The following is a 26,173-nucleotide window of genomic DNA, read 5'->3' on the forward strand; positions in this document are numbered from 1 at the left end:
GAGACAATATATGTAAAATACTTAGACTAGTGTATTAGTTAGTGTTCTCCAGAGAAACCGAACCAATAAGATGTGTGTGTATGTGTGTGTGGGGGGGGATTAAGAGAGATTTTAAGGAATTGGCTCATAAGGTTGTGAGAGAGAGAGATTTTAAGCAATCAGCTCATGAGATTGTGGAGGCTTGTTAAATCCAAAACCGGCAGGCCAGGCCAGCAGGTTGAACACCCAGGGAACAGCTGCAGTTCAAATCTGAAAGCTCTCTGCTGGCAGAGTTCCTTCTTGCTTTGGGAGAGGTCAGTCTTTGTTCTGTTGAGACCTTTAACTAATTCGATGAGGCCCACCCACATTATGGAGGGTAATCTGCTCTACTCAAAGTTCACTGATTTAAATGTTAATCTCATCTAAAAAACATCTTCACAGAAATATCCAGAATGATGTTTGACCGAATATCTGGGCATTGTGCGCAGCCAAACTGATACATAAAATTAGCCATCATAGATCTACCCCGTGACAACCTGGCACGTATATGCATCTCCTTAAGCCATACTTAATCTCCGAATAAAGACAATAACAAGGTCATACTTCCACCTAATATCATAGAAATATCTTGCAGATAACCGAAAAACACATTAATCCTCTGCCCAGAAGAGGATGCAAAGTCCTTGGTTGATATTTACTCTTCTCTTTGATATCTCATAACTTAAATATTATGATGTAAAGTTAATAATACTTAAATACAATGATAAAAGGTCAGTACATCTTATGTTACAATGATAAAGGGATAAAAAAGGGAAGAAAACAAAGATATCTACTATACACACATACACAAATACAACAAAATAAGGAAGAAATGCTGATGACAACTACAGTCCTCATTTCTGAAGGTGAGCACACAGTTGTAGTTGGCATTTTCATAACTACCTTCTTCCCCTACCCATTCCATATTCCCTTTGCCCTCAGCAAGCACCTCGGCCTGTCATGGTTCTTTACTTGGTGGAGTGACCCAAATATTCATTCTTGAAGAATGTGGCCCGTCAGTCGTCCTGCCTGAGTAGTGTTGTAGTTTTCCATTCACTTTAATCACAGGGCCTGTTAATACTAAGAGATACTGGAAAGGCTCCCCTGTACTTGAGACATACTTTTCCTTACCTCCCTTGTGGAGTAGCAATCCAACTTCCTCTTGGTAGCCAAGATCAACCACCCCAGTCAACACAGTAACTCCCTTATTTGCCTGTTGATTCAGAGGGTTAAGGAGCCCAAAATGGCTGGGTAGCAGTCTTTAACTTCCAGTTCAATGGAATCATTGTGTCTCCTGGTGGAAGCATCCCTCCATTTGGAACTAAGACCTCTGGGCAGCAGAACAGAAGTTGTGGGGACAGAAAGCAAAAATTTTACTATTGGGTTACTAGGGATAATAGTGAGTGGTATCACTCCCATTACTTGATTCCTGGCCTTGTGAATACTGGCCATGGGAGAAACAGCACCAAATATTGGACACTGATCCAGAGCAAATACAGCCTTCAGGAGAACCTTGCCTCAGCCCTGCAAGATACTGCCACCTAGCTGGCATTGTAACTGAGTCTTCAAAACATCATTCCATTGTTCTTTCAAGCCAGCTGCTTCAAGATGGTGGGGAACATGGTAAGACCAGTGAATTCCATGGGAATGGTACCATTGCTGCACTTATTTGTTGTGACATGAGTTTCTTGACCAGAAGCAATGCTGTGTGGAATGCCATGACGGTGGATAAGGCATTCTGCAAGTCCACAGATGGTAGTTTTGGCAGAAGCATTATGTGCAATAAAGGCAAGTCTGTATCCAGAGTGTCTCTTCCAGTAAGAACAAAATGCTGCCCCTTCCATGATGGAAAGAGTCTAGTGTAATCAACCTGCCACCAGGGAATGGTGCCATATTGGGGACTCAGTGTTGGTCTCTTCTGCTGATTGGGCATTCGGCAGTGGCTATAGCCAGGTCAGACTCGGTGAATGGAAGACCAGGTTGCTGTACCCACGCCTAACCTCCATCACTGCCACCATGGCCACTTTGTTCATGAGCCCATTGGGTGATGACAAGGTTGACTGAGGAAAGAAACTGGTATCCACAAAATGGGTCACTCTATCCACTTCATTGAAATCCTCCTCTGCTGAGGTTACTCTCTGGTGAGCATTCACACGGGACACAAATATCTTCATTTTTACCCATTCAGAGAGGTCCATACCTCTTTCCCAGACTTCCTTGTCACCAATTTTCCAATCATGTTCCTTCCAAGTCCCTGACCATCCAGCCAAATCATTGGCCACAGCCCATGAATCCATATATAATTGTACACCTGGCCATTTCTCCTTCCAAGAAAAATAAGTAACCAGGTGCACTGCTTGAAATTCTGCCCAGCAGGAGGATTACATGTGCTGTCAGGGTGTGCTTGGCCTGATCAACATACCACTTTCATTTCATGATGGATTGCTGCTGTGCACACCCAACTTAATGCCTTGGTGGGTCAGATTACAACCAGTTCATGATCGGCAGCTCAGATCGCGTGTTAACTTGGTGGCCCATGGTTAAGTGTTCAGTCGCTACTAAGGCCCAGTAACAGGCCAAAAGGTGTTTCGCCAAAGGAGAGTAGTTAATTGCAGAGGATGGCAGGGCTTTGATTCAAAACCCTGAGGCCCTGTGCTGTGATTCACCTATAGGGTCCTGCCAAAGGCCCCAGACAGCATCCCTATCTGCTACTGATACCTCAAGCACCATTGGGTCTGCTGGGGTATATGGCCCAAATGGCAAAGCAGCGTGCACAGTAGTCTGGACCTGTTGCAGAGTCACAGAGCCTTCTCTTGTTCTGGGCCCTACTCAAAACTAGCAACTTTTCAGGTCACTCAGTAAAGGAGTGGAAGTAACACATCTAAATGAGGAATATGTTGCCTCCAAAATCCAGAGGCTTCCTAGGCTTTGCGCCTCTTTTTTGGTTATGGGAGGGGCCAGATAAGGATAAGAACAACTTATCCTTCTTCACCTTAGAAGGGGTATCTGACATGCCCCACACCACTGGGTCCCTAGGAATTTCACTGAGGTAGAAGGCCCCTGAGTTTTTGTTGGATTTATTTTCTACCCTCTGACACACAAATAAATGTCTTACCAGTAAGTCTGGAGTAGTTGCCACTTCTTGCTACTAGGTCCAATCAGCATATTGCCGTCAATGAAATGGACCAGCGTGACATCTTGTGGAAGGGAAAGGTAATCGAGATCGCTATGAACTAAATTACAACATAGGGTTGGAGAGTTGATATAGCCCTGAGGTAGAACACTGAAGACGTAATGCTGGCCTTGCCAGCTGAAAGCAAACTGCTTCTGGTTGTCTTTATTAACAGGGATGGAGAGGAAAAAAAAATTGCCAGATCAATGGTTGCATACCAGGTACCAGGGAATGTGCTAATTCCCTCAAGGGATGAAACCACATTTGGTACAGTGGCTACAATTGGATTCACTACCTGGTTTAGCTTATGATAATCCATTGTCATTCTCCAGTATCCATCTGTCTTCTGCATAGGCCAAATAAGCAAGTTTAATGTGGATGTGGTGGGAATCACCACCCTTGCATCTTTCAAGCCCTTAATAGTGGCACTAATCTCTGCAATGCAGTGTTTCTTTTGGTTTATTATTTTTCTAGGTAGAGGCAATTCTGGTAGCTTCCATTTGTCCTTTCCCACCATAATAGCCCTCACTCAACAGGGCAGAGAGCCAGTGAGGGGATTCTTACAGTTCCTGAGTATGTCTATCTCAATTATCCATTCCAGAACTTGGGGGAAAAACCACAGGATGGGTTCAGGGTCCACTGTGAGATGGACTTGAGCTAAAACTTCATTGATCACCTGATTTCCATAAGCGCCTACTCTGACTGGTGGACAACAATGATGTTTTGGGTCTCCTGAAATTAGTTTCAATTCAGAGCCATCGTCCAGTAATCCCTGATAGGTCTGATTATTTCCTTTTCCTCAACATACAGTTATCCTGGTAAAGGCTGTAGGTTCTTTTGGGAAAGCTTAGGGGAAAAATTAACAGTATACATTTTTGGCAATGGAGAGCGTCTCTCATTAAAGGGGTTCTAAGTTTGCACACTGAGTCAAGTCTGGGAATTGAGCGGCCATGACTCTCTGTTTTTATTATTCAAGTTAAGCTTTTGTTCTCTTGACTTAAAACTCTTCCACTTATACAGATCAAGTTAAGAATTTAGTAGACTTCCCATCTATTTCACTTCCACCAAAGAATATCAACCATACTCCCAGTAACCACATAACAGAAATTAAAAAACAAACCAACTAAAAAACCTTTCATGGTCATTTTGCATTCTTCATCACAATAAATTATTTCATATTTTTAAAGTCATGTTTTAATTCTTCTTAGATTTAAAAGAATTTCCATTGGAAATTTAAATTTTCAAGTAACTCTGATGCTTCAGGAAGCTTAGCCATTATTATCTTTTTAGAGATATGTGAGGTTCAGAGTAGGTATCACCTCTGCTCAATCTCACACACATAATATTGCAGTCTCTCACAGTTTCTAAATTCAGATCACAACCACACACTGTCTTCCATCCAGATCTCAACTTGCATAAGTTGCATTCTAACACAAAAACACCTTTACCAAATCTCTTGCATGACCTCCCACTCAATCATACTCAAAACATCAAAGTCACAACGTTATAATCACCAGCCCTTTTACTGCCATATGCAGAGACTTGGGTACAGTCACAAACCACTTTCACATACTTTATATATTTCACTCAACACCCCTCCCAGTGATAGGCTCAAGTGCAAACCATCTAAGGTACAGTCACAAACCACACGTTCTCACAGATACTATATTTCCTCACACTTAAGAGATGGAGCTTCTGGCCTCAGCAAGATTAAAAAGCTTTACCATAGATGTGTCCCTTATCGCAGATAATCGTACTAGTTTCCACCCCTCTGGATTAATTCCAGCCTGTCACACACACTTAGACACACAATGTCACCTCACACACACACACCCCACCCACGAACGGCTCAGGACCAGCTCGCCTGCCCCAGGGATCTGTGATTCATCCACTGGGTCCCTCCTAGTTCCAACAGACCAGCTTCCTCCCTTCGCTGGTGAAATTAACCTGCGGACACTCGCCACACCTAAACCCTTCCGGTAGTCATAGGTGGACCCAGCACAGACAGCCTTCCACAGAACGTTGTGAGGTCACTGCCAGCATAGCCAGCCGCGCCACTCGCAAGCATGCGTAATCAATCACACGGTCTCAAAGCACCACTGACAGGTAAGTCACATCACATTTTGCCACCTCACAATCACTGCACGTGGCCGAGCTCACTGCTTGAACCTACACGAATATGTAGCACATCCACTTTCACATACAGATTTCCTCACGCATGACACCCTCACAGTCGGTGTCACATAATCATCTGCCTGTCGATGAGACGCACCCCCGCGTACGTAACGGACTCACAGAATACATCTCGCATCGCAACCGCGGAGAGAACCATCCAGAGGCTGGATCTCTCCGCACCAGACAACAGTTCTCTTAAGCCCGCGAACGTGCACATTGAGAGGGTCGGGACAGCCACCGTGTCAGGTTTGAAATCCGTCCCCAGAGAAGTCTGAGGTTCCGAATTCAGACCCCAAACCCAGATGTGAGCCACGCAAACTGGGTGGTTGTGTCGTCACTCCAAGCCCGAGTGAAACAGCGCAGGTGCGGCCGGAAGTCGGGCGGAAGACCTACCTCTTTAGCCTCCCGGGCTCCTTCCTCTAGGACTAAGTTTCCCAGAGGACACGGCTTTCCAAAGCTACTTCCGGTCAGAACGTCGGTTGAATGGTCGGCCGCAGAGGCAGTTGAGGGCTTCCCCTTACGGGTAGAGTAGGCAGGGCTCGGCGTGCGGCTTCGCCGGGAAGTCCAATCAGAACTTGGACCAGAGCTCCTCCTGAGGATGCTGAAGGTGAGGAATCCTGTAGCCCCAGGAGCGGGCAAGAGGAGTGTCTGGAGTGTTAGGCCTCTTAGTGCGGGAGCAGATCTAGGGAGAGTAGATTAGTCTGTGCGTGCGTGACGGAAATTAGTCTCATGACTAAGGGTATTTGGCTGTTTGTTGTGACAGCAACTGGATTCGTGCTTTTGTGACCGTTGTAATTTTGTGCATTGGCCATATGTGTAAATGGAGTTTGTATGTGTTTATGATCATGATTGCGGGTGGCTATTTGTGTAAGCCCCATTTACTTATATAAAAGAAAAGCACATTTACACAAACTTTTAAACCCAGGCTCACCGTAATCAGGCAGTTAGGAAGACATTCCAGTAGTCACCTATAGATTCATACACACGTCATAAAGCCAAAGCCACATAATCCCACCATCCCCCCCCGTATTTATCATCATCACACAACCTCAAAGTGACTTACATAGTAAAAAAAAAAAAAAAAAGAAAGGAAACAAGAACAAACAACTAACCGTATGCCCACTTAGTCGGTGTCCTCAACAGTTATCTGAAGAGCTCACACACATCACCAAGAATTAGAGAAACATAGTCTTCATGGTCACAGACAACATCTACTCCACATCACACTCAAAGTCACACAAAATTTGAGCTTCCAGAAAAGCCTAGTATCTCATAATTTTTCTCTACCTCACTACTTCTGCCATTTCCCTTAGAAACACCTCTAATTGGAGGAAAGAATGGCACTGTTGCACATCCAAAAACAGTGTCTAAGATGATTAGGTGCTGCATCTTACCTGAAATTTTCACATTAACCTTCGAAATTCCTTTGTTATATTACTTCATTTAAAGTAAAAGTTATCTATAATTCTTCACCCACTCTGAACATTTTATTGCAAATGCTTTCACCCTCTATGTACCTACATATATGCTTATGTTCATGAGTATTTTTTCCCCAAAGATTAGATCACAATATATATTGTTTTGTAATTCCTTATTAAAAGATATTTAGGTCTTTTTTGCCTGTATTTAGGGATAAATTTCAGAAGATTTTCCAGGATGTGGTTTTTAAAATTCTCACCGGTACTTCAGACTAAAGACTCAAGTATTTATTTTGCTCCGGACATCTTTGTTCTATTTCTTCTTTTCAGTGTTGCTTTAGTGTCTATTTTTGAAGTTCCTGTTACACAAGAATGTTAGATATACCCAAAGATCTGTTACATCTTTTGAGTCATTTTCTCTTTCCCTGACCTTTTCATAAGGTCCATTTCCTTTTCTTTTTCCTCTTAATTCAGTGAGAATCTGGTCAGGGTAGGTCTGAGCAGGCCAGTTGGGTCGATTTTATCATAGTGTTGGGACACTGGTTTTCCTCTCTAGATCCCTCCTGCTAAAGAGCCTGGGCCCAGTCTTTCTTGAATCCATAGCTGGATTCCCTCCTTGCTTTGAGTAAGGTTGGGATTTGTTCATCTTTTCTCTGATCTTTTATGTATGTGTGTATGGGGTCTGGGAGTAGGAGATGTGAAGTGGGGGAAATGTCATTCTAAGTTAGCACATTGGGAGCTCAGAGGCAAGATCATCTCATGTTTGTTTTTGTTTATTTTTAAACCCCTCTCATTCAGCAACACTTTCTTTGGACTGTGAATTTCTTCTAAAGTGGAACTAAGAAGACAACTAATAAATACATTGAATTCTAAAAAAAAAGCCATGGCCCATGTAAGTTGTTGTTTTCTTGTTCCTCATTGAAGTAGTCCTCTTTTTTTCCTATAGGTCATGTGAATATTTTCATTCTTCATCCTGATATTGTTACCTAACTGAATATCACACAGTAGCTTGCCAGTGAGTGAGTGATTGTGCCAAAAATATAGGATCTTCCTTTTTTGCTCATCTCTCTAACCAGTTTATATACTTATTCAGTAAATCATAACTTATTTCCCATATGCTGAGTCTTCTGCCAGAATAAGGAAAGAACAGAAATAGTATCCTTTTGAGGGAAATATTGATGTTCCTCTTGTCAGAACTTTGGTTTGATGAACTGATTTAACAAATATTTATTGAATACTTACTATGTGATAGGCATTCTTTTAAGTAACTAGGAATAAATCAGTGGGGGGTAAAAATCAGACACATACAAATCATTCCTTGTGGAACCTGACTTGTAATGAAAGAGACAGAAAGTAAATAATCAGCTTATATAGTACAAGACTTAAGACACACATATATATGTGCATATGTATGTATGTATATACATTATATATATATATATATATATATATATATATATATATATATATATATGGTCAACTCTCCATATCTGTGGGTCCCACATCTATGGATTCAACCAACTGTAGATTGAAAATCTTCAGGAAAAAAAATTCCAGAAAGTTCCATAAAGCAAAACTTGAATTTGCTCCATGCAAGCAACTATTTACATAGCATTTACATTATATTAGGTATTATAAGTAATCAAGAGATGAGTTAAAGCATGTGAGAGGATGTGTGTAGGTTATACGCAAATACTATGCCGTTTTACATGGGACTTGAGCATCTGCAGCTTTTGGTATCTGCGGGGGTCCTGGAACTAATCCCCTGTGGATACCAAGGGATGACTGTGTATATGTAGTGAACAAAATAATTGTATGGTAAAACTAAGACGAAAGAGCAAATATATGTCTTATCAATCAATAACTGTATATGAGTTCTCTTTGTTTTGTTTTAATTTTAATTTTGGGGTGCGTTGGGTCTTTGTTGCTGCACTCAGGCTTTCTCTAGTTGCAGCAAGTGGCGCTACTCTTCATTGCAGTGCACGGGCTTCTCACTGCGGTGGCTTCTCTTGTGGAACATGGGCTCTAGGCACGTGGGCTTCAGTAGTTGTGGCACGTGAGCTCAGCAGTTGTGGCTCACGGGCTCTAGAGTGCAGGCTCAGTAGTTGTGGCTCATGGGCTTAGTTGCTCCATGGCATGTGGGATCTTCCCAGACCAGGGCTCGAACCCATGTCCCCTTCATTGGCAGGCGGATTCTTAACCACTGCACCACCAGGGAAGTCCCTGGATATGAGTTTTAACATACCTATTAGAGAAAAAGTCTTTCAGATTGAGTCACAAAGAAAAATTCAACTCTCTGCATCAGATGCTTAAGTGATTCGGTGATTCAGAAAGTTTAATAAAAGGATGGACAAATTATACCAGGCAAATGAAAACTAAAGGAAAACATACTAAACTTTAGGCCACATCACACCATTAAACATGGCAAAGAGGGACTTCCCTGGTGGTCCAGTGGTTAAGAATCCGCCTTCCAATGCAGGGGATGCGCATTCCATCCCTGCTTGGGGAACTAAGATCCCACATGCTGTAGGGCAACTAAGCCCATGCCACAACTAGAGAGCCCGTGTGCTGCAACTACAGAGCCCATGCTCTCTGGAGCCTGCACACCACAACTACAGAGCCCATGCACTCTGGAGCCCATGCACTGCAAGGAAAGATGCCACGTACTGCAACTAAGACCTGACACAGTTGAAAATAAATATATTTTTTTAAAAAAACATGGCAAAGAAGGACACTACATAATTCTAAAGTGTAAATTTCAAAGTGAAGCTAAAATAGTTATGAATTACCTACATATAAAATATTACAGCAGCAACTTTCCAAAAACAAATAGAAAAGCAGATAGAAGAAGAACTAGATACTTGCCAGCAGTAGGGGATATTAGTTAACCGTCTTAGTCAAAGTCAAGACAAGTGGACAAAATTTAGTTAAGGATATTGAAGTACTAAATCACATACTCCATCAAATCTATCTTATTGATATACATGAAATGCTAATAGTAGTGAATATGCATTTTTTAAGTATCCATGGACCATTCAGGAGAAAATGACAAAATATTAGGCTGTAGTAAAGCCCAAAAAGTACAAATGGTAGACAATATTCTCTGAACACAGTGAAATACAACTAGAATTTAATTACAGAATCAGAAAAATTGTTATTCTTACCAGCAGTTTATAAAATCTGTCTTAGTAACTGCTGAATCAAAGAAGAAATATAATCTAAAAAGTGAAAAATGTCTCATGTCAGTGATAGCACTACATATTGGAACCCATGGAATTTAGTTAAAGCAGGACTCTAAGGGAAAAGTCATAGATTTAAATGCTTCTAACAAAAAATAATGAAAATTTGTAAGTTAAAAATAAGTAGAAAGAAATCTGGAAGGGATTTACAAAGATAAAAATTACATGTGTTACAAAACAGGAAAAATTATAACTAATAAGATAAACCAATAAGTTAAATCACTAACCTTTGAATCATATACAAAATGAAAAGGGGAAAATCCACAGAAACAAAGGAAATTCAATAGACTCTTGAAAAAAATACTGTATTTGATTCTTTGCAAATACATTTTGTTTATTCACATATACACCATTTTCAATTGCTCTCTCTTCTTGAGATCTGAATTTCTGTTTGATATCATTTCTTTTTGGCTTGAAGACATTTCCTTAGCATTTCCTGTAGTTTGTATCTTCTAGTGACAAATCTTCTCAGCTTTCTTTATGTGAAAATGTCTTTATTCCTCCTTTATTTATAAAATAAGTCAGGACTTGCATCCTCCTCCTCTATTTTCTGGAAGAGTTTTTTTTTAATAGAATTAGTATTATTTATTCCTTAATTGTCTGATAGAGTTCACCAGCAAAAAGCATCTGTGGTAGGCAGAATAATGAGCCCCCCTCAAAAAAAAACTGTCTACGTGCTAATCCTAGAACCTTTGAATAGGTTACCTTACGTGGCAAAAGAGACTTTGCAAATATGATTAAATTAATGCTTTAAAAAAATAAATTTATTTATTTATCTATTTATTTTTGGCTGTGTTGGGTCTTCGTTGCTGCATGCAGGCTTTCTCTAGTTGCAGCAAGCGAGCAGTGGCTGCTCTTCGTTGCGGTGCACGGGCTGCTCACTGCGGTGGCTTCTCTTGTTGCAGAGCACGGGCTCTAGGTACGCAGGCTTCAGTAGTTGTGGCATGTGGGCTCAGTAGTTGTGGCTTGCAGGCTCTAGAGCACAGGTTCAGTAGTTGTGGCACACGGGCTTAGCTGTTCTGCGGCATGTGGGATCTTCCTGGACCAGGGATTGAACCTGTGTCCCGCATTGAATCCGGCAGGTGGATTCTTAACCACTGTGTCACCAGGGAAGTCCCCCAAATTAATGCTTTTGAGATGGGGAGATTATCTTGGGTTATCTGAAGATAACCCAAAGAGGATGTGAGTATGGAATATGCATACTTCGGTTAAAAAAATGCAACATTACTGGCTTTGAAGATGGAGGAAGTGGGCCATGAGCCAAGGAACATAAGTAACCTCTAGAAGCTAGAAAAGGTGAGGAAATGGACTCTTTCCTAGAGCTACCAGAAAGGTGCACAGCCCTGCCAACACCTTGATTTAGTCTAGTAAAACCCTTGTTGGACTTCTAACCAACAGATCATAAATTTGTTGTTTTAAGCTACTGCATTTGTGGTGATATGTGCAGCATCAGTAGAAAACTAATACACCATCTGAGTTTAGAGTTTTCTTCATGGGGAGACTTTAATTTCTTTAATAGATAAAGGGCTTTGGTTTTTTTTTTTTTCTTGAATTAGTTTAGTAATTTGTGCCTTTCAGGGAATTAGTTTATTTCAACTTAGATGTCAAATTTATTGGCAGAAAGTTGTTCATAATATTCCCTTATTATCATTTTAATGCCTATCAGATCTACAGTAATGCACACTTTTAAATTCCTGATATTGATAATTTATGTGTTCTTTTCTTGATCAGTATACTAGCAGACTGTCAATTTTATTGGTCTTTTCAAAGAACCAGCTTTTAGTTTTACTGGTTTTTCTCTCTAGTTTGCCCTTGCTGTTTCACTGATTACTGATCTTATTTATTCTTTCCTTTGTTCTGTATATTTTAGATTTAATTTTCTCTTATTTTTCTAGCTTAAAATTCCCTTTCTTCTTTCACCCATGGGTTATTTACAAGAGTGCTCTTTAACTTCCAAATATTTGGGAACTTTTCCAGATCTTTCTGATAGTTCATTTTTAATTTAATTCTGTGATGGTCGAGGAACATACTCTGTAATTTCTATCCTTTTAAATTTATTGAGATTTGTCTTATGGCCCAAAATGTGGACAATTTGGTGAATGTTCAATGTGCAATTAAAAAAAAAGGGTATTATACTATTGGGTAGAGTGTTTATCAGTTAGGTCAAATGTTTGTAGTGGTGATCAACTCTTCTATATCTTTACTAATTTTTTTTTGTCACTTGGTCTATCAACTACTGAGAGAGGACAGTTGAAAGTTCCAGATACAATGGTGGATCTGTTACAGTTCTGTCAATTTTTGCTTTATGGTATTTTGAAGCTGTGTTATTAGGTGCATACATATTTAGGATTGCTATATCCTCTTGACAAATTGACCCCTTGATCATGAAATGTTCCTTTTGGTAATATTCTTTGTCTTGAATTCTGTTCTCTTTATTAACATAACTGATTCAACTTTCTTTTACCGTTTTCTTCATGGCATATCTTTCACCGTTTTCTTCATGGCATATCTTTTTTCCATCTTTTTATTTTTTTAATTTTAATTTTTTGCGGTACACGGGCCTCTCACTGCTGTGGCCTCTTCCATTGCAGAGCACAGGCTCTGGACGCACAGCCCCAGCGCCCATGGCTCATGGGCCCAGCCGTTCCACAGCATGTGGGATCCTCCCGGACCGGGGCATGAACCCGTGTCCCCTGCATCGGCAGGCGGACTCTCAACCACTGTGCCACCAGGGAAGCCCCATCCTTTTATTTTAACCTATTTTAAGTGTATCTCTTATAACAGCATATACTTTGGTTCTACTTTTTTACCCAGTCTGACAGTCGCTGCCTTCAAGTATCTACACAGGGTTTAGCAAGCTATGGCATGCTGGCTAAATCCAGCCCACAATCTGTTTTTCTCTGGTCCTCAACCTAAGAATGGTTTTGCATTTCAGAAGGGTTATAAATAAGAAAAAAGAATGTGTTATAGGGACTATATATGATCCACAGAGCCTAAAATATTTACTACCTGACCCTATTCAGAAAAATTTTGCTGACTTCTAGATAGACCATGTAAATTAAATGTAATGATTATGTTTTAATCTATCATCTTATCATCTATCCTTTCTTCCTTTTTTTTTTTTCCTATTTTCCTGCCTTCTCTTGGACTAATCCTGTATATTTTAGTATTCCATTTATCTCCATTATAGGATTATTAGCTGTACCATTTTTGGTTTGTTTTGTTTATTGTTTTGGGGGTTGTTCTAAGATTTCTAATGTGATTTTAAAAACAAAAAAATCTGACTAGATCTTCCAATAATTTTATACAACTTCATACATAACTCAAAAATCTTAAAACTGGATATTTCCATTTCCCCTTCCCATCTTTTTTACTACTGCTATCATATATTTTATTTCTAAATACTTTTAAACTACACCTGCTTTTTTTTCTTTTTTTCTTTCTTGCCTTTTTTTGTGGGGGTGTGTGTGCCACTCAGCTTATAGGATCTCAGTTCCCTGACCAGGGATTGAACCTGGGCCGTGGCAGTGAAAGCCCAGAATCCTAACCACTAGGCAACCAGGGAACTCCCAGTTTTTTTTTTCTTTAAATGGTCAATTCTCTTTTAAAGAAATTATGAGATGAAAACAATATCTTTCTTATTTACCTCCGAATTTATCATTTCTGGCACTCTTCATTTCTCTGTGGATAGAAGTTTTTACTTAGTATAAATTTTTTCCACCTTGAAAAACTTCCTTCAACATTTTTTGTAGCAAGGTTTGTTACTCTCAAAAAAACAAAACGGGCTTCCCTGGTGGTGCAGTGGTTGAGAGTCCGCCTGCCGATGCAAGGGACACGGGTTGGTGCCCCGGTCCGGGAAGATCCCACATGCCGCGGAGCAGCTAGGCCCATGAGCCATGGCTGCTGAGCCTGCGCGTCCGGAGCCTGTGCTCCGCAACGGGAGAGGCCACAACAGTGAGAGGCCCGCATACCGTAAAAACAACAACAACAACAAAAAACCAACAGCAGCAAAAATAAAACTCCAAGCTTTATTTCACCTTCATTTTGAGGGATGTTAATTGGAAATAGAATTATAGCCTGACAGCTTTCTTTCAGCATTTTTTCTTCCAGTTTTATTGAGATATAATTTACATACAGCACTGTTTAAGTTTAAGGTGTACAACATAATGATTTGACATACATACATCATGAAATGATTATCACAATAGTTAGTAAAATCCTTCATCTCATGTAGATACAAAAATAAAGAAATAGAAAAAAATTCTTTTTCTTGTGGGAACTCTTAGGATTCACTCTCTTAACAGCTTTCATAAATAACGTTCAGCAGTGTTAATTATATTTATCATGTTGTACATTACATCCCTAGTACTTATTTATCTTATAACTGGAAGTTTGTATCTTTTAACCACCTTTATCCAATCCCCCTCCCCACCCCCTGCCTCTGTTAACTGCAAATCTGATCTCTTTCTCTATGAATTTGTTTGTTTTTGAAGTATAACTGACCTAACAACACTGTTAGCTTCTGTTACACAACATAGTGACTTCATATTTTTATACTTTTCAAAATGATCACCATGATAAGTCTAGTTATGGTATGTCACCATAGAAGAATATTACAGAGTTATCTACTATATTCCCCACACTGTACATAGCAGTCTTTTTTTCTTCCTCCATCTGTCTGTCTCTCTCTTTCTCTCATTATTTTAGGTTACTCATCTCTCAAGTTCAAACGCATTTTAACAACTCTGCATGTTTTGCACCCTCCCCAACTTTTCCTGTTTCTATCATATTTTACATCTTTTTGTTTTGCATATATATCCCTTAACTACTTAATGCAGATATAGATTATTTTCCTACTTTTGTCTTTTAACTTTCCTACTAGCTTCATGGCTAATTTGCTACTTTACTGTATATTTGCCTTTACAGATGAGATTTTTCCTTCTGTAATTTTCATGTTTCTAGCTGTGGCCTTTTCTTTTTCACTTGGAGAAACATTTTTTGTAAAGCTGGTTTGGTGGTGCCGAAGTCTTTTAGCTTTTGTTTGTTTGTAAATATTTTGATCTCTCCATCAAACTGAATGAAAGCCTTGCCAGGTAGAGTACTCTTGGTTAGGATTTTTCCTTTCATCACTTTAAATATATCATGCCACTCCCTTCTGGACTGCAGAGTTTCTGCTGAAAAGTCAGCTAATAGCCTTATGGGAGTTCCCTTGTATGTAACTTATTGCTTATCACTGTTTATCCAATCTTCTCCTGAATTCTTTGAACATCTTTACAATCGTTACCTTGAACTCTCTATAGGGTAGATTGCCTATCTCCACTTCACTTAGTTCTTCTTCTGGGGTTTTATCTTATTCCTTCATTTGGAAGATGTTTCTCTGTCACCTCATTTTGCCCAGTTGGCTGTTTTTATTTCTGTGTTTCTGATAGATTGGTTACCTTTCCCAACCTTGGAGAAGTGGCCTTTTGTAGGAGATGTCCTCTATGTCCCAGCAGCGCTCTCCCCTCTGGGCACTAGAGCTATATAGTCTAGGGGTGCCCCATATTTGGGCTGCGTGGGCCCTTCTGTTGTGGTGGGCTGACTACTGTGGGCAGTCTGGTTGGTGTGGCTGGCTCCTGGTCCAGTTGTCTGCCAGGCCCTCTCTTATGCAGAGGCTGATGGGCACTGGTTGGCAGAGCTGGATCACGAGACTGCTGGCAGTGGGGCCTACTGGTGGGTGGAGCCAGGTTCTGGAGTGGGTGGTTGTGGGGCTGAGGGTCCCATATCTGGTGTCGGCATGCTGGTGGGTGGGATCAGTTCCTGACATGGTTTGCTGCAGGGCTGAAAGCTGCTACTGGCCTGCTAGTGAGTGGGGCATATCAAGGTTATGAAAGGGAGATGTGCTCTGTCCATCTTTGGAAAATATAGTCTGCACTGGGTGTTTACTAAAGAATTTGCATTAAAAGTAAAAATGCTTAGTCATAATGAGGAAGAAAAATCATCAGGTCCTTTTTCTGAAGATGGAGATTTTCATAAGAAATTTTGGAAAAATTTACAACTATTTAACTTAGTTGGGAGCCTCTATTTATTTTCTAAATTTCTAGATGAGTGATTAACAGAAGTTTTCCACCCTATGCTAGAGGATGTGTGTGCAGAAATTGAATTGTTTAAGAGTATGTGGGCACTCTGCTTTAGTCTCACTAAATTTATTTTTGACCCATACAAGCTTCCAGCCTTAGCCTATATACTCACTGTACCATCCCTTTCCTGCAGTGCCTTCTTTTAGCAGTGCTTCTTCCTTTTGAAAAATGTTTCTTATAATTTCAAAAACAGTACTGTGATTTGTCATTTTAGGGGTTGGTGATGTTCAAAGATGTGGCTATAGATGTCTCTCAGGAGGAATGGGAATGCCTGAACCCTGCACAGCGGAATTTGTACAAAGATGTGATGTTGGAGAACTATAGCAACTTGGTTTCACTGGGTAAAGTTATCTGCCTCTAATAATTCAGAATCTGTTTCTTGGAATTTCTGCTTTCTCCACTATGAATTTTAGGGCTACCTTTCAAATAACTAGATGGATTTTCTCTTTGTGTAGAAATGAGCACAGCCAAGTGGAGTTGCACCTTCATTTTCTCTATCCTCACATCTTACTCTGGTCCTTTCTTATAATTGACTTTCTTCCTTGAAAATTAAGGAGCAGAATTGAAATTCTGTACCATTAAAGCATAACATAGTCAAAGAAACCAGGCTTTGTCTTTTGTTTCACTCGCACTGTGCTAAATGTGCTGATGCACTAGTGTAGATAAAACTAAGCACATGGGTCCTGGGTGCAAAGCCCTTTAGCCTTCCCAATTAGTGTAGTAAGGGACTGAGTCAAGAAATGTCATTTACATTTACAGCTCAAATGAACACTGTTCTATTTACTGCAACAAATGTAAACAATTTGCATTTGGAAGTTACATTCTAAGAACTTTACATTTAACATGGAAAAGTATCTGAGAATAAGTATTTCAGGAAATTCCTTTTGTTCTCAAAGGAAAATAAGGAGTGAAAGGTTATGTAACTTAAATAGCATTTTACCATCTATTTGTTTGTTTTGTTTCTTATGATCCTGAGTTTACCTGTATATGAGAATTTCACTTTTCTTTCTTCTCTAGACCTTATCGAGTACCATCTTGTCCTATAGGTTTTTTAAAATAAATTCTGAAACACAGTATTTGAATACTTTCATTTCCACCTCATCTCCATTTCTTTTCTTATAACCAGGACTTTCTATTACTAAGCCAGCTGTGATATCCTCATTGGAGCAAGGGAAGGAGCCCTGGATGGTTATGAGGGAAGTGATAGGAGACCAGTTCCCAGGTGAGTGAGCTATAATCAGGAAGCAGAAAGTTATTGTGAGGAGTAGGCCATCTGGTAAGAATGTTGGTTATATTAAGGTTATAAGGTTAATGTAAGGTTGTATTAGAATAATTAGGGAAAATCTGAATTCAAAACTTATTGCAGTGTTACAGTAATCAAACAATGTGGTACTGGCATAAAGACAGACATATAGATGAGTGGAATAGAATAGAGAGTCTAGAAATAAACCCTCAGATATATGACAAAATGATTTTAGATAAGAGTGCCAAGACCATTCTATGGGGGAAAGGACTGTACTCTTAACAAATGGTGTTGGGGAAACTGGATACCCACATGCAAAGGAATAAAATTCCTTATGCCATATACAAAAATTAACTCAAAGTGGATCAAAGAACTAAATCTAAGACCCAGAACTATAAGACGCCTAGAAGAAAATATAGGGGAAAAACATCATGACATTGGATTTGGCAGTAATTTCTGGGCTATGATACCAAGGCACAGCAAAAATAGACAAATGGGAGTACATTAAACTTAAAAAACTTCTGTTCATCAAAAGATGCAATCAACAGAGTATTAATTTTCTTTTCTTTTTTTTTTTTTTTTTTTTGCGGTACGCAGGCCTCTCACTGCTGTGGCCTCTCCCGTTGCAGAGCACAGGCTCTGGACGCACAGGCTCAGCGGCCATGGCTCACGGGCCCAGCCGCTCCATGGCATGTGGGATCTTCCCGGACCGGGGCACAAACCCGTGTCCCCTGCATTGGCAGGCAGACTCTCAACCACTGTGCCACCAGGGAAGCCCAGAGTATTAATTTTTTAAAAAAATTCATATAAGTTGCTTTGCTAGGTGATGAGAATACATTTTTTAAATGTTATAAAGACATTTTTAATCTAGTAGTGGATCGAGAACATATGAATATATTTTCTAATAAAATATTTAGGAAAAATTAATTGATTAGAAATTGTGAAAATTAAAGCAAATGACTACATTGAGGAGATGGAGATGGTAGAGGGATGATTAGAAAGGAAGGAGTAGGACCCTAGGAAAGTATAGGGTCCTGAAGGCTAAGAGCAGGTTCATTCCACAAGTTAGAGCAGGGGTCCCCAACCCCTGGGCTGTGGGGGTTGAGCTCTGTTGATTGCATCTTTTGATGGACCGGTACTGGTCCACGGCCTGTTAGGAACCAGGCTGCACAGCAGGAGGTGAGCAGTGGGAGAGTGAGCAAAGCTTCATCTGCCGCTCCCCATCGCTTGCATTACTGCCTGAACCATCCCCCACTGCCCCCGGGGAAAAATTTTCTTCCACAAAATCAGTCTCTGGTGCCAAGAAGTTTGGGGACCGCTGAATTAGAGGTCTTTGATGATGTCTGTAACTCATAGTACTCCAGAGCTATGAAAAGAGTATATTTCTGTTGTTTTAAGCCACCTAGTTTGTGGTACACTGTTATGTTGACTCTAAGAAACTAATACAGAGGTGAAACATGGAAAAATGATATATACTTTCCTAAATGTTTTGCTTTCATGTAAGATGTTATTCTTTTTACTAATTTTTGATACCTGGCTAGGCCTTTCCTTTTGCATGTATGGTGTGGTGGTTTCTTTTAAAAAGTTTTTTACCTTGAAATAGTTATAGATTCACAGGAGGTTGCAAAGAAATGTACAGGGAAGTTCCATGTACCCTTCCTCCAGCCTCTCCCAGTGTTAACATCTTACACAACTATAGTACAATATCATACTGAAAAATTGACATTGGTATAATCCATAGAAGTTACTCAGATTTCACTACTTATATACACACTTATTTGTATGTGTGTTTCTGTGCGTATGTATAGCTCTGTGTAGTTTTATCACATATAGCCTTGTATCACCACTCCAACAATCGAAATAGATAGTACCATCACCACACGACTCCCTCCTATTATCTCTTTATAGCTACACCCATCCCTTTCTCCCTTATTCCTAACTCTTGGTAACCATTAATCTATTCTACATCTATATAACTATGTTATTTCATGAAGTTACATAAATGGAATCCTGAAGTATGTATCCTTTTGAGATTGGCTTTTTTCTTATATATATATATATGTATAACATGAATGTAAGGAACATATATATATACATATGTAAATATATATATATATATTCCTTACATTCATGTAAAAGTTTGTACTTGAAAATAAGTCTGGGATAAAGCTCAAGTATGCAATTGCTGGGTCGTAAGGTAAGCTCATTTTTAGTTTTGAAAGGAACTGCCAAACACTAGCAGTGTATGAATGATGCATTTCACTGAATCCTAGTTAGCACTTGGTGTTATCAGTTTTTCATTTTAACCATTCTGATAGGTGGGTAATGATATTTCATTATAGTTTTTATTTGAATTTCCTTAATAGAAAATCATGTTTATTTGCCATCTGTGTATCCTCTTCAGTGAATGTCTGTTCATGTCTATTGCCCATTTTATGATTTGATTGTTTGGTTTTTTTTGCTGTTGAGTTTTCAAAGTTCTTTATGTATTCTTTTGGGTTGGCCAAACAGTTCGGTTTTTTCTGTAAGATGGTTCTAGTGCACTTAGTTTTCTTTAACTTCATTCGAAACAATTTTGTTAGATTGTATTGTGATACCTGTCATATCAGAGTACATTTTTTTAAAAAATCAAAATTGGTGAATTTTTGTGTAGCTATTTTGATACTGAAGATGGAAGAAAAGAAGCAACATTTTCGGCATATTATGCCTTATTATTTCCAGAAAAGTTAAAACACAACTGAAATGCAAAAAAAGCTTTGTGCAGTATATAGAGAAGGTGCTGTGACTGATCGAACGTAACAAAAGTGGTTTGCGAAGTTTCGTGCTGGAGATTTCACACTGGATGATGCTCCGCAGTCGGGTAGATCAGTTAAAATTGATAGCAATCAAATCGAGACATTAATTGAGAACAATCAATGTTACACCACATGGGAGATAGCCGACATACTCAAAATATCCAAATCAAGCGTTGAAAATCATTTGCACCAGCTTGGTATGTTAATCACTTTGATGTTTGGGTTCCACATAGCGAAAAAAACCTTCTTGACCGTATTTCCGCATGCGATTCTCTACTTAAACGTAATGAAAACGTTCTGTTTTTAAAACAAATTGTGTCGGGCAATGGAAAATATATACTGTACAATAATGTGGAATGGAAGAGATCATGGGGCAAGCAGAGTGAACCACCAAAGGCCGGTCTTTATCCAAAAAGGTGATGTTGTGTATATGGTGGGATTGGAAGGGAGTCCTCTATTATGAGCTCCTTCCGGAAAACCAAACGATTAATTCCAACAAGTGCTGCTCCCAATTAGACCAACTGAAAGCATCACTCAATGAAAACCGTCTGGAATTAGTCAACAGAAAACGTATAATCTTTCATCAGGATAACGCAAGACTGCATGTTTCTTTTTTTTTTTTTTTTTTTTTGCGGTACGCGGGCCTCTCACTGTTGTGGCCTCTCCCATTGTAGAGCACAGGCTCCGGACGCGCAGGCTCAGCGGCCATGGCTCACGGGCCCAGCCGCTCCGCGGCATGTGGGATCTTCCCAGACCGGGGCACAAACCCGTGTCCCCTGCATCGGCAGGTGGACTCTCAACCACTGCTCCATCAGGGAAGCCCTGCACGTTTCTTTGATGACCAGGCAAAAACTGTTACAGCTTGGCTGGGAAGTTCTGATTCATCCACCGTATTCACCAGACATTGCACCTTCGGATTTCCATTGATTTCAGTCTTTACAAAATTCCCTTAATGGAAAAAATTTCAATTCCCTGGAAGACTGTAAAAGGCACCTGGAACAGTTCTTTGCTCAAAAAGATAAAAAGTTTTGGGAAGATGGAATTAGGAAGTTGCCTGAAAATGGCAGAAGGTAGTGGAACAAAACGGTGAATACGTTGTTCAAAAAAGTTCTTGATGAAAATGAAAACTGTGTCTTTTATTTTTACTTAAAAACCGGAGGAACTTTTTGGCCAACCCAATAAATAGGCCTTTGTTGGATATGTGACTTAAAGAAATAATTTCTCCAAGTCTATAATTTGTGTTTTAATCCTTTTAACATTGTCTTTTGCAGAGAAAAGTTTAATTTTGATGAAGTCTAGCCTTTATTCATCTTTTAAATCTTATGAATTGTTAGGGGGTTTTGTTGTTTTTTTGTTTGGTTTTGGTTTGTGGTGTTAAGTCTAAGAACACCACCTAGTCCTAGGTCCTAAAGATTTTCTATGTTTTTTTCTAGAACTTTTATAGTTTTACATTTTCCATTTAAATCTGTAATCCATTTTGAGTACCTTTTTGTAGAAGATGTGAGACTTCAGGTCAAGGTTTAACTTTTTGCCTATGGATGTCTAGTTCTCCATCACTATTTTTTTCAACAAGTTATCCCTCCTCCATTGAGTTACTTTTTCACCGTTATCAGAAATTAGTTGAGCACATTTGTGTGGCTCCATTTCTGAGATCTATATTCTGTACCATTGATCTTTGTAACCACTCCTCTGCTAGTACCATACTTTTGATTACAGCAGTTATATAGTAAGCTTTAATATTGGAAAGAGTGATTCTTCCCACTATATTATTTTCCAAAAAAATTTTGGCTATCCTTGGGGGCTTTTTCTTTGCATATAAATTTTAGAATAAGCTTGTCTCTATGTACAAAAAAACTTGCTGAGATTTAAATAGGAATTATGTTAAACCTATAGATGAAATTAGAGAATTAACATCTTTACTCTGTTGAGTCTTCCAATCCATGAACACAGCATTTCTCCAAGATTTTTTCCTTTGATTTCTTTTATTAGCATTTTATAATTTTCATCATATATTATCTGTACATGTTTTGTTAATTTTTTACCTAAGTATTTCTTTTTTTTAATCTTGGAGCATTTGTAAGTGGTATTGCATTTTTATTTTGGTTTCTATTTGGTCATTGTCAGTGTGCAGAAATTCGGCCAATTTTGTATGTTAATCTTGTATTCTATGACGTTACTCAATGCACTTATTAGTACTAGTTAGTACTAATACTAACTAGTACTAATTTTTCCTTGTAGATTCATTCTTGTAGACAAACATATAATCTGCAAAGAGTCTTTTTTTTTTTTCCTTTTCCAACCTATGCCCTTTCTTTTTCTTGCCTTTTTGTTGGCTAGAAATATGTTCTGTGTTGGATAAGAGTGGTAATAGTGGACATCCTTGCCTCTTTTCTTAATTTTAGAGGGAAAGCATTCAGGGGTAAGGTCTTTTGCCATTAAGTATTATGTTAGCAGTAGATTTTTTGTATATGATGTTTATGAGGTTGAGGAAGGTCCCCTCTCTTTTTAATGCCCTGAGTTTTTTTTTAATGAATGTTAATATGATCATGTGATTTTTCTTCTTAGTTGTTGGTATGATGGATTACATTGATTTTTGAATGCAGAATCAGCCTTTCACACCTGTAAAAATTCCACTTAGTCATGATATATTATTCCTTTTATTCACTTCTGGATTTGATTGGTAAAATTTAATTCAGGATTTTTTCATCTAAGTTTATGGGAGATGCTGGCCTGTAGTTTTCTCTTTGTGTGTGTGTGTGTGTGTGTGTGTGTGTGCGTGCATGCACACATGTGCGTGTGCATGCTGCCTTTGCCTGCTTTTGGTATAAGAATAATAATGGCCTCATAAAGTAAGTTGGGAAGTGTTCCCTTTTCATCATTTCATGGAAGAAATTGATGTGAATGTTTGGTAAAATTTACCAGTGAAACCATCTGGACCTGGATATTTCTTTTTCAGGATCTATTTTAAATTATAAATTCCATTTCTATAATAGTTATAGGACTATTCAGATTACCTACTTCATCTCGGCTGAGTTTTGGTAGTTTGTGATTTTCAAGGAATTGGTATATTTCTTCTACGTTCTAAGTCAAAGTTATGAGTGTAAAGTTATATGTGGTGTTCTTATTATCATTATGATGGATTATCTATATATAATTATATATATATATATATCCATGTATATAAAGGATATACATGTCCTTATAATCCTTCAAAAAATTTTTTTTCTTTGAGACTTGTAATTTCACCCATAGATTATTTAGAAGTGTGTTATTTGGAGGTGTTTGGAGATTTTCTTGTTGTCTTTCTTTTATAATTAGATTTTATTATGGTCTCATGTGAAAATTAGAGGGAGCTGTCTACAGGAGTCTTCCCTTACTTCTGACATCAATTGCAATTTCAATGGTTTCTGAGACCACCCTTATGTTTGATAATTCACTGAAAGGACTCATAGAACTCACTGAAAGCTATCATCCTCACAGTTATAGTTTATTACAGCAAAAGGATACAGATTAAAGTTAGCCAAAGGAAGAAGTACATAGGGCAGAGCCTAGGAGAGTGCCAACTGTGGAGCTACCCATTGTCCTCTCCCAGTGGAGTCATGGACAGTGCTAACTTTTCCCATCAACTGTGTGTAACAATATGCATTTGGGCATATTGCCAAATAGAGAAACTCACCTGAGCCTTACTGTCCAGAATTTGTATTGGGGCTCCTTGTTGGCTACCCATGTGCCTGACCTTTAGTTTCCAGCCCCTCAGGAGGTAAAGCTGATACCTTTAGTCTCCATTCCTTTTGGAGGAAAATTGTTGCCACATATCTCAAACCTTCCATTATAACCTTGTATCTCTTTTCCTCTTTATTTTTCTATAGCATTTTTTTGCCATCTGACTTACTAATTCATTTACTAATCATTTATTAGATGTTATCCCAGTAGAATGTAACTCTATAAGGGGATGCATTTGTTTGTAATGATATTTCCCTTTTCATTCCTAAGATTGGTTATTTGTACCTTTTCTCTCTTTTATGAAATAAAAATTTATTTTGGATTAATTTTAAACTTATGGAAGAGGTGCGAAATAACCTAAAAAAATCTCCCATATGCTGTTCACCTAGATTTTTGCCATATTTTCCTTATTATTTCATTTAAGTCTCTTTACCCTAAATAGTTATCTTCCCTAAGAGCAAGGATATTCTCTTACATTTCATAAATTCAGGAAATTTTACATTTATCCAAATCTATTATCTCATTTATTGTCTGTATTATATTCCACTAATTTTCCAAATATTGTCCTTTTCACTTGACTCAGGATCTCACATTACATTTCTCTTTACTTTAATCTGAAAAGTTCCTCAGCCTTTCTTTGGATTTTATGGCTGGTATTTTTGAAGAATACTGGCCACTTTTATAGAATGTCCTTCAATTAGAGTATATTTGTAGGTTCTTCCAGATTAAACTCAGGCTATACATTTTTGGTAGGATTATTGCATTGGTGACCTATCTTTCTCAGTGTATTATTTACGGAGGCACATAATGTCATTCTGTCCCATTATTAGTGTTGTTACCTTTGATCACTTGGTTTGGGTGGTGTTTGCCAGGTTATTCCATTGTATTTTTTTTTTTTGTAATTAACATTTAATCTGTAAGGTAGTCTATTTTTCTTGGCCAGTCTTGCCAGAAATCCTATTATATATTTGTTTCTGTTTTATTTATTCTGCCTATCTTTGTTTTTTACTTTATTCTACTTTTTGAGGTCTCGGTTTGCTATTCTTCTTCTAACTTCTTGAAATAAATGTTTAGGTGATTCACTTTAAGAATTTATTTTTTCTATTTGCATTTAAGGCCATACATTTTCCTCTAAATGTGGCTTTAGTTGCATCCTACACGTTTTGGTAAGAGGGGTAGAGAGAGCCCAGGGGATATAGGACCTTATAGAGCATTATAAGAATCTTTTTTTCCTAAATGTGATGGGAAACTATTAGAGGCATTTGAGAGCAAAAGTTATGTGTTGTCAGTAAGATATGATGTGTTTAGTGGAACAAGAAAGAGAGCAGGAGACCAATTTGAGAGTTACTGCAGTAGTATAACAATGGTAGCTTAGACTGTAATAGAAGTGGTGCTGATAAATGATTATGTCATTATATATATATTAAAGAACAAGTTGACCATGCTTGCTAATAGACTGTAAGTTGAGTAAGAAGAAAAAAACTAGGCTTTTGGCTTAACCTATTGGTAAAAGATGGTTGCATTTACTGAGATGGGTTAAGCTGGAGTATGAATGAATCTAAAAACGGGATTTGAAAGTTCTCTTCGGACATGTTATTGTTGAGGTACTTATTATATATTTACATGAAGATTTCAACTAGGCAATTAGGTGATAAATATGGAGCTTAGGGGTAAGATAAAAGCTAGAAGTATAGACATCAAAGGACACAATAAAGTGAAAATGCAACCTGTGGAATAGGAAAAAATATTTTGTAAGTCACGTATCTGATCAGGGGTTAATATCCAGAATATATAAAGAACTCCTACCAAAAACAAAAAAAAAACCAACTCAATTTTAAAAATGAGAAAAGGACTTGAATAGATATTTCTTCAAAAAAGATATGTAAATGACCAGCAAACACATGAAACTATGCTCAACATCACTAGCCACTGGGGAAATGCAAATCCAAACCACAGTGAAATATCACCTCACACCCATTAGGATGGTTACAGTCAAAAAACAAGTATAATAAGTATTGGTGAGGCAGTGGAGAAACTGAAACCCTTGTGCTGGTGGGAGTGTAACATGGTTCAGCCACTGTGGGAAAAGAGTATGGTGGTTCCTCAAAAAATTATAACTAGAATTACCAACTTAAACTTAAACAGATACTTGTACACACATGTTCTTAGCAGCATTACATACAGTAGCCAAAAGGTGGAAGCAATCTAGGTTTCATCAACAAACAAATGGAGAAACAAAATGTGGTGTGGTGGTCGTGTGTGTGTGTGTGT

The 26,173-nt window shown here is 38.6% G+C and overlaps 1 protein-coding gene and 1 pseudogene across 2 annotated transcripts in view; one reads left to right on the forward strand and one right to left on the reverse strand.

The window, feature by feature from the left end:
- The window catches only part of LOC114889366 (zinc finger protein 461-like), a 38,169-nt gene that overhangs the window by 7,138 nt on the left and 4,858 nt on the right, over nt 1-26,173 (forward strand). Inside the window, exons 1-4 of one of the 2 annotated variants that reach the window (XM_029212605.1) lie at nt 5,839-5,972; nt 7,582-7,675; nt 16,356-16,482; nt 17,268-17,363. In XM_029212605.1, coding sequence (XP_029068438.1) covers nt 7,667-7,675; nt 16,356-16,482; nt 17,268-17,363 — 232 coding nt within the window. In that variant the 5' untranslated portion in view covers nt 5,839-5,972; nt 7,582-7,666. Of the gene's footprint in view, nt 1-5,838; nt 5,973-7,581; nt 7,676-16,355; nt 16,483-17,267; nt 17,364-26,173 lie in introns of those variants that run through there. The other variant, XM_029212615.1, reaches the window with a different exon arrangement.
- LOC114903098 lies at nt 1,240-6,669 on the reverse strand (annotated as a pseudogene).

The sequence above is a fragment of the Monodon monoceros genome, unplaced genomic scaffold (assembly GCF_005190385.1).
Source record: "Monodon monoceros isolate NGI ecotype Baffin Bay Population unplaced genomic scaffold, NGI_Narwhal_1 Super_Scaffold_10, whole genome shotgun sequence".
NCBI classification, from domain to species: Eukaryota; Metazoa; Chordata; class Mammalia; order Artiodactyla; family Monodontidae; genus Monodon; species Monodon monoceros.